At 43.2% G+C, this 8,765-nt stretch overlaps 2 protein-coding genes across 2 annotated transcripts in view; both read left to right on the forward strand.

The window, feature by feature from the left end:
- LOC144697023 (uncharacterized) overlaps nucleotides 1-8,765 on the forward strand; it is a 175,014-nt gene that overhangs the window by 118,816 nt on the left and 47,433 nt on the right. The window lies entirely within an intron of this gene.
- Nucleotides 2,921-5,990, forward strand: LOC144697112 (uncharacterized). The gene is made up of 2 exons (XM_078568935.1): nucleotides 2,921-3,064; nucleotides 3,608-5,990. The coding sequence occupies exon 2, from the start codon at nucleotides 3,699-3,701 to the stop codon at nucleotides 4,563-4,565; it is 867 nt and encodes a 288-aa protein (XP_078425061.1). The 5' UTR covers nucleotides 2,921-3,064; nucleotides 3,608-3,698; the 3' UTR covers nucleotides 4,566-5,990.

The following is an 8,765-nucleotide window of genomic DNA, read 5'->3' on the forward strand; positions in this document are numbered from 1 at the left end:
TCCTCTGTCACTGGCCAGGGTAAACTTTCCCTCCTCGTCCTTCTCGCCCTGTCTACAGCCTCTGACACAGTTGATCACATCATCCTCCTCCATCACCTCTCCACTGTCATCCAGCTGGGTGGGACTGCAATCACCTGGTTCCGTTCTAATCTAATCATAGCCAGAGAACCATTTGCAAAAGCTTCTCTCCACTTTCCCAGGCTGTTACCTCTGGTATCTCCTAAGATCTATCCTTGGTCCCTCCTATTTCTCCTCCACACGCTGCCACCAGGTAACATAATCTGAAAACGCTGCGTTAATTTCCAAATCTACACTGGCACCAGCTCTACCTCACCATCCCCTCTCTTGACTCCCCCACTGTTGGCCATTTATCAGACTGCTGATCTGACATCTAGTACTGGATTAGTAGAAATTTCCTTCAATTAAATATTGGGAAGATAACACAGTGGGTCCAGAGCCCTCTTCTGCCCAGCCTTATCTAACAAGCAGCAGCTACACTGGCGATATTTATATTTAACTTGTTCACAACATTCATGATCTGGTCCTACTCAAAGCATAACCACAAGGATATCTGTGTATTGTTCTGAGTTGAACACAAGGCTGTGTCACTATCACACACACATACCGTTTCCTTGGTTCACACCTCCAGGCAAAAACTAGCTCTTTACACATCCTCTTCCATCCTCAATCAACATCACAAAAACAGATTATCTGTTCATTATCATATTGCTGTTTGTGGGATCTTGCTGTGTGCAATTTGCGAGCCACGTTTCCTACATTACAACAGTGTCGACACTTCAGAAGTACTTTATTGCCTGTAAAACACTGAGGTTGTGAATGGTGGAACAGAAAAACAGTGAACATTATCCCCAGACCCGAATATAAAATGATGAACATTATTCCTGAGACCCGAATAGAAAACAGTGAACATTATCCCCCAGACCCGAATATAAAACATTGAACATTATCCCCCAGACCCGAATATAAAGGATCGCAAGGATCAGAGCTGAGGCCTCAGCTATTTACAATCAATGTTAATGACTGAGATGAAGAGACAGAGAATATTGCTGAAAAAAGAGACATGCTGTCAAAGCTTTATGCCTTGGACACATCAGGATATTTCACAAGAATACCAATAGTAAAAGGAACAACAATTTGTATGAGAAAATGGTGCTAATTGTTTGGCAGGTGGACTCTGATTGGAAGAGGCGTTCCCATGGAGAATGCACAAGGGAACAGTTAACTGCCAAGCTTTTGTTTAAATTCAAACCAGGCAGATCATTCCCCCAGAATATAAAACAGTGAACATTATCCCCCAGACCCGAATATAAAACAGTGAACATTATCCCCCCAGACCTGAATATAAAACAGTGAACATTATCCCCCAGACCCGAATATAAAACAGTGAACAGACGAACATATGAGCAAGCAGCAGGAGTAGGCCAATCAGCCCTTCAAGCCTGCTGCGCCATTTAATAAGGTCATGGTTGATCTGATAGTAACCTGAAATCTGCGTCCCACCTACCACCAATAACCTATCACCCCCTTGTTTCTCAAGAATCTATCCACTTCTGGCTTAAAAATATTCAAAAACCCTGCTTCCACCACCTTTTAAGGAAGAGAGCTCCAAAGACTCATGGCCCTTGGAGTGAAAAAATTTCACCTCATCTGTTTCAAATGGGGGACACCTTATTTTTAAATAGTGACACCCTAGTTCTAGATTTTCCCACAAGAAGAAACATCATCTCCACATCCACCCTGTCAAGACCCCTCAGGATCTTATATGCTTCAATCAAGTCGCCGCTTATTCTTCCAAATTCCAGCAGATACAAGCCTAGCCTGTCCAACCTTTCCTCATAAGATAACCTGCCCATTCCAGGTATTAATCTGGTAAACCTTCTCTGAACTGCTTCCAACGCATTTACATCTTTCCTCAAATATGGTACCTATACTGCACCCAGTACTCCAAATATGGTCTCACTAGAATGTTATCCCCCAGACCTGAATATAAAACAGTGAACATTATCCCCCAGACCCGAATATAAAACAGTGAACATTATCCCCCAGACCTGAATATAAAACAGTGAACATTATCCCCCAGACCCGAATATAAAACAGTGAACATTATCCCCCAGACCCGAATATAAAACAGTGAACATTATCCCCCAGGCCCCAATATAAAACAGTGAACATTATTCCCGAGACCCGAATATAAAACAGTGAACATTATACCCCAGACCCGAATGTAAAACAGTGAACATTATTCCCGAGACCCGAACATAAAACAGTGAATATTATCCCTCAGACCCGAACATAAAACAGTGAACATTATCCCCCAGACCCGAATATAAAACAGTGAACATTATTCCCGAGACCCGAACATAAAACAGTGAATATTATCCCTCAGACCCGAATATAAAATATTGAACATTATCCCCAGACCCGAATATAAAACGATGAACATTATTCCCGAGACCCGAACATAAAACAGTGAACATTATCCCCCAGACCCGAATATAAAATATTGAACATTATCCCACAGACCCGAATATAAAACAGTGAACATTATCCCCCAGACCAGTATATAAAACAGTAAACATTCTCTGTCTGCCCAGTTATTCCTTGACGTCAGCCCTTGAATTGTGCATTGGTTCATCTTTTCCTACATTTCACTCATAAATGTTGAAATGTTTGCTCCACACCCACAGGGTTTCATCTGTTTAAAGCCACAAACAGAAAGGTCCAGTTTTCTACTGGAGCTTGAGACAAATACAAATGATGCAGAGTTTCAGCCAATGAGCGAGATCCGCGCTCAGTCCCGCCCCTTATTCACTCCGATTGGTTGGAAGACCAACCACTCTCTCCCTTTCTATTGGTCCGGTGCTTCCGTCAATCACGGGGGGCCCCGCACCCTTGGCATTGTGAGGTGAAGCATGCGCAGTGCGGATACGAAGCTGGTCTCAGGAGGTCGTGTGAAAATTTGCAGCGGGACAGAAACTGTCGGGTGACCGAGAGGGATGGAGCCGGCTGGTGGTTTTGATAGGTGAGCTTCACAAAACCCGGTGTAAGCCCCAAACCCCCAATAAGAAGCTTCCGATCCCGTGTTTGTCCTTCTTCAGGAATAAGGCTTTGATTAACTGTCGCCATTTTTATACGGGCAATGCGGAACAGGGCGCATGCGTAGCCGCCATTGCTGTAGGGGGCAATCCTGTTAATCAGCCAATGAGCTTCCTGCTGATCCGCGCCCACTCTGCTGCAAGTCCAGCACAACACGCACTCTGATTGGTGGGAGGACCAGATGACCCCCATCAGTCCTCCAGATCCGCCCCTTTGCAATCGAAACAGAAAGTGCGGGAGGAACAGCTGATTGAATTGTAGAAATAGAAAAATCATCACCCGCTGACTCTCCCACCAGCTCCCTGTCTGTATCTTCTTCTCTCTCCTCCCAGTTGGGTTTTTATGACAATCCAGCAGTTTTCATGGTCACTTTTTCCTAGTACCGGCCCCACAAATTACCAGATTCATTCAGCTCAGTTTTACAACCTACCTTTGTGTTTTTGTGGGTTCTCTCTCACTCCCTTTTCTCTGTTTTAAATCAATTTCACAGAAGGGGAGGATTTGCAGGTGGGAAACTGAAACCAAACATCATATCAGAGTCACTCAATTCATCAGGACCTGAAGATCATCGGCCTTCGAACATGGAAGCAAAAAGTACCGTTCACACTGGGGCAAAACAGTGTAAATGTGAGGACTGTGGGAAGAGATTCAATTACCCATCTGAGCTGGAAATTCATCGGCGCAGTCACACTGGGGAGAGACCTTTCACCTGCTCTATGTGTGGGAAGGGATTCACTAGTTTCTCTTCCCTGCAGAAACACCAGCCGGTTCACACTGACGAGAGACCTTTTAAATGTGCTGACTGTGGAAAGAGCTTTAAAAGCCTAAATGTACTAAGGATGCACCAGCGCACTCACACTGGGGGCAGGCCATTCAGCTGCTCACAGTGTGGGAAGACGTTCAGGGTATCATCTGAGCTGTTGATGCACCAGCGAGTTCATACTGACGAGAGACCTTTCAAATGTGCAGACTGTGAGAAGTGCTATAAAAGGTCAGAGGAACTGCGGCGCCATCAACGTGTTCACACTGATGAGAGACCGTTCAGATGTTCTCAATGTGGGACTGGGTTCAGGCGATCAGCTGATCTTATTCGACACCAGCGCATTCACACTGGGGAGAAGCCTTTCACCTGCTCTGAATGTGGGAAGGGATTCACTCAGTTATCCCATCGGCTAAGGCACCAGCGAGTTCACACTGAAGAGAGACCTTTTAAATGTCCGGACTGTGGGAAGTGCTTTAAAAGTCCTGAGGAACTGCGGTGCCATCAACGTGTTCACACTGACAAGAGACCGTTCAGATGCTCTCACTGTGGGACTGGGTTCAAGCAATCAGGTGACCTCACTGTACACCAGCGCACTCACACTGGGGAGAGGCCGTTCATCTGCTCTGAGTGTGAGAAGGGATTCACTTGTTTATCCAACCTTATGAGACATCGGAAAGTTCATTAATGACAGCAGGGGTTAGATTCTGCTGTTATTGCTGCTGTTAATCAAGTCCATGACTGTACTGTGTTTATTCTGATAGCTGGGATTTATTCCTGAGGTCATTTACCCTTCCCATTAGACTTAGCCTGTACCCTATACCATCTCTCATCCATGCATGAATAGATTATGTCTGCAAGCCTCTTTTAAAATTTAAATCCATTCATAAACTGTATTGAACTAAAGACGAACAACAAACAGATCACCGTCCAATCCTGCAGCTCTATGCTGACATGAGAAAGTCTTTTCTGTAACTCGGGAATGAGATTCGGTAAGCTGTGAATCACAAGTAGGCTTGTGTCATTTGAGAGACGGGCTGTTCAAAGCTGTTAACTTGTTAGATATTTAAGGAATTACTCTGAAAAAAAACTCACCAATTTATAACCTCAGAACCTGCTCCCTGCTGTAATTAATACTCAGCATCCATTCATGCTGATTTTCAATGAATCACTGAATATCCTGTTGAATCTTTGTTCCTTGTTTTGTGAAATAGCTCTCCCCATTAGTGCTGAACTGCCGGATAACTCTGATTACATTTAGACATGTCTAGAAAGGGTCTGTGTGCCCACATTTCACTGTAATTTGTAAACAATAAACGATGTTTATGGCCTGACTTGTAGTCTGGTATCCGGGTGATTTGTTAAGAAAGATTTAATTCATTCACTCAGCAGCTTGAGGGGAACCAGACTGAGGTTTAATGAACATAAGAAATAGGAGCAGGAATAGGCCATTTGGCCCTTTAAGCCTGCTCTGCTTTCAATACGATCATGACTGATCTTCTACCTCAGCTCCACTCCCCCAATATCCCTTAATTCTCTTCATATCCAAAACTCTATCGACTCTGCCTTAATTTTAACTGAGAACCACCACACCCTGGGGTGGAAAATTGCAAAGATTCACAACCCTCTGAGTGAGGAGATTCCTCCTCTTCTCAATTTTAAATGGTCAACCCCTTATTCTGAGACTGTTCCCCCCCTCCGCCTTCTAGATTCCCCGGTCAGGGGAAACATTTTCTCAACATCTACCCTGGCAGGCCCCTTAAGAATTTTAAATTTCAATTAGATCACCGCTCATTCTTCTAAACTCCATTAAATATAGGCCTAGTCTGCTCGATCTCTCCTCATGGGACAATCTCCTCATCCCACAAACCAGTTTGGTGAACATTTGTTTCACTCCCTCTAAGACAAGTAGGTAAGGAGACTAAACCCGCACACAGTGCTCCAGATGAGGCCTCACCAATGCTCTGTCTATTTGTAGTAAGACTTATTTACTCTTATGCTCCAATCCCTTTGCAATAAAATCTAACAGACCATTTGCCATTTGCTTGCTGTACCTGTGTGTTAACTTTCTGTGATTCATGTACAAGGACAGCCAGGTCCCTCTGAATGCAAATATTTCCCAGTCTCTCACCATTCAATAAAATATCCTGCTTTTATAATTTCTCTATCAAAATTGATAACTTCACGCTTCACCATGTTGTATTCCATCTTTCATGTCCTTACCCACTCTCCCAATCTCTCTATCCCTCTGCAGACTCTTTGCATCCTTGTCACCGTTTACTCTTCCAATTAGCTTTTATCGACAGCAATCTGGATACATTTCACTCAGTGTCCTCATCTAAATCATTGATATCGATTGTGAATAGCTGAGGCTTAACTACTGATCCTTGTGGTACCCACAAGTTACAGCTTGTCAACCTGAAAATGTCCCGTTTATTCCTATTCTCTGTTTTCTGCCCATTAATTAACTCTCAATCCATGCTAGACTATTACCCCAATCATCTGAGACTTGATTTTGTGTAATGATCTCTTGTGTGGCACCTTATCAAATGCTTTTTGAAAATCCAAATACACGACATGCACTGATTTCCTCGATATCCACCTCGTCCATTACACCCACAAAAAGCTCTAAACAAACATGATTTCCCTTTCATAAATCTGTACTGACTGTTTAATCAGTTAATGATTTTCTAAGTGTCCTGTTACCACATCTAATAATAGACTCTAGCATTTTGCCAATTACTGATGTTAGACTAATTGGTCTGTAGTTCCCCATTTTCTCTCTTCCTCCTTTTTGAATAGCGAGGTTATGTTTGCTACCTTCCATTCCTTGGGAACTGTTCTAAAATCCAAGGAATTCTGGAAGATCAAATCCAATGTATCCACCATGTTATGATCCCTGTGGAGATCAACAAACCAAAAGAACCAAATTTACCAAACGACCCCAACAAGAAAACCATTGGACAAGATTTTACTTTTGATACCTTTTACTTTAACAATCAAACCAAAATCAACACAAATTAAACATGAATTAACAGGCACATTGCAGTCGCTATTAACTAAAAATTACATATTAAATAGCAAATGCAACAAAGGGAGATCTGCATTTTTCAGAAGTCCACCCAGCAATTTCAGCCACAAACTCCATCAAAACTCTGAAAGTCCTCAGGTAGAATTCCAGTTCCTTTTCTTTCAGGATTTCGGCACCAATTCCACATTTCACTCCTAGGAGCAGTTTGTTTCTTGAAGGTGAGATTATTATTAAAATGACTACACGTACTGTGTCCACCCAGGGATCTCTCTGGACTATCCAGCACCTCACAGTCGGGATCATGTGTCTGGGAAGAGGAGGCTGTTGTCCAGTATTTCCAAACCAATTCTCTATTTAAGTGATAGATTATCTCTAATTCCAGGCACTTTCATTTTGTTAAAGTCTCTTGTATGGAACTTTATCAAATGCCTTCTGGAAGTCAATATCAGTAACATCCATTGACATTCCCTTACCTACTACATTAGTGACCTCCTCAAAAATACAGTACAGTTAGTTAGACATGAATTAGCCTTTTACAAATCCATGCTGTCTCTCTCTGATCAGTTCATATTTCTCAAAGTGATAAAGGGGTGAATGATTCAGACTTCACAAACCCCCTAATCTCTCCTATTTATTGCAGACAGAAGATGCAAAGTTAACCTCTCTTTCTGTTTGTTTCTTTCTCTCTGTCCTTCTATCTTTCTCCCTGGGTCTCTTTGTGTCTCTGTCTCCTCTCTCCCGGTCCTTCTGCCTTTTGCTTTGAAACAATTTCTGTCTCTTTTTGTGTCTCACATTCTCTCTGACTGTATTAATCTCTTTATTTATCTTTCTCCCTTGCATTTTGTCACACTGTCATTCAATCTTTCTGTTTCACTGTCTCTCACTCTCTTTCTGTGACTGTCTTTCGCACTCCATTTGTATCTACCCATCTGTCTCTCACCCCCTGTCTGTCTCTGACCCTCTGTCTGTATGTCTCTGATCCTCTTTCTGTGTCTCAGCCTATGTCTGTCTCTCCTTCCCTGTCTGTCTATCACCATCCATCTGACTCTCACTCTTTGTCTGTCTCTCACCCTTTGTCTGCCTCTCACCCTCTGTCTGTCTCTCACTCTCTGTCTCATTTCCTATCTCACTGACATTGATTCTCCATTTCAGACACAGAGTCTCTGCCACTCCAAGGTGAACACAACACCCGAGATGAGCCCAGAGCTGTGACCTCACATTGAACACAACTGGACCAATGTTCCCAGTCACTTCCAGTCAAAGTCGATGAAGCTGACAATGAATAAGAACAATATTAACCAGAGTGAAAGGAAATCAGACTCATCCTGGTGTGAGCAGAGGAGATTTACCAAGATGTTGCCTGGGCTGGAGTTTTAGTAGAGAGGAGAGATTGGATAGATTGGGGTTATTTTCCCTGGAGCAGAGGAGATTGAGGGGGGACATGATTGAGGTGTATAAAATTATGAGGGGGATAGATAGGGTAGACATGAAGGAACTTTTCCCCTTGGTGGAGGGATCAATAACCAGGGGGCACAGATTTATGGTAAGGGGCAGGAGGTTTAGCAGGGATGTGAGGAAGAATTTTTTCACCCAGAGGGTAGTGGGAATCTGGAACTCACTGCTTGAAAGGGTGGTAGAGGCAGAAACCCTCATAACATTTAAGAAGTATTTGGATGTGCACTTGCGATTCCATGGCATACAAGGCTATGGGCCTAATGCTGAAAAATGGGATTAGAATAGTTAGGTACTTGTTTGACCAGCGCAGGCTTGATGGGCCTTTTTCTGTGCTGTAGACCTCTATGACTCTATGAGTTAGGTACTGACTTAGAGCCCCGCTGATCTTCCCTTTCTGTGATA

Source organism: Cetorhinus maximus, chromosome 23 (genome assembly GCF_964194155.1).
Source record: "Cetorhinus maximus chromosome 23, sCetMax3.hap1.1, whole genome shotgun sequence".
NCBI lineage: Eukaryota > Metazoa > Chordata > Chondrichthyes > Lamniformes > Cetorhinidae > Cetorhinus > Cetorhinus maximus.

Bases quoted from the DNA above. Each gene is read 5' to 3' on its own strand.
- LOC144697112 (XM_078568935.1), top strand. From the start codon at position 3,699: ATGGAAGCAAAAAGTACCGTTCACACTGGGGCAAAACAGTGTAAATGT.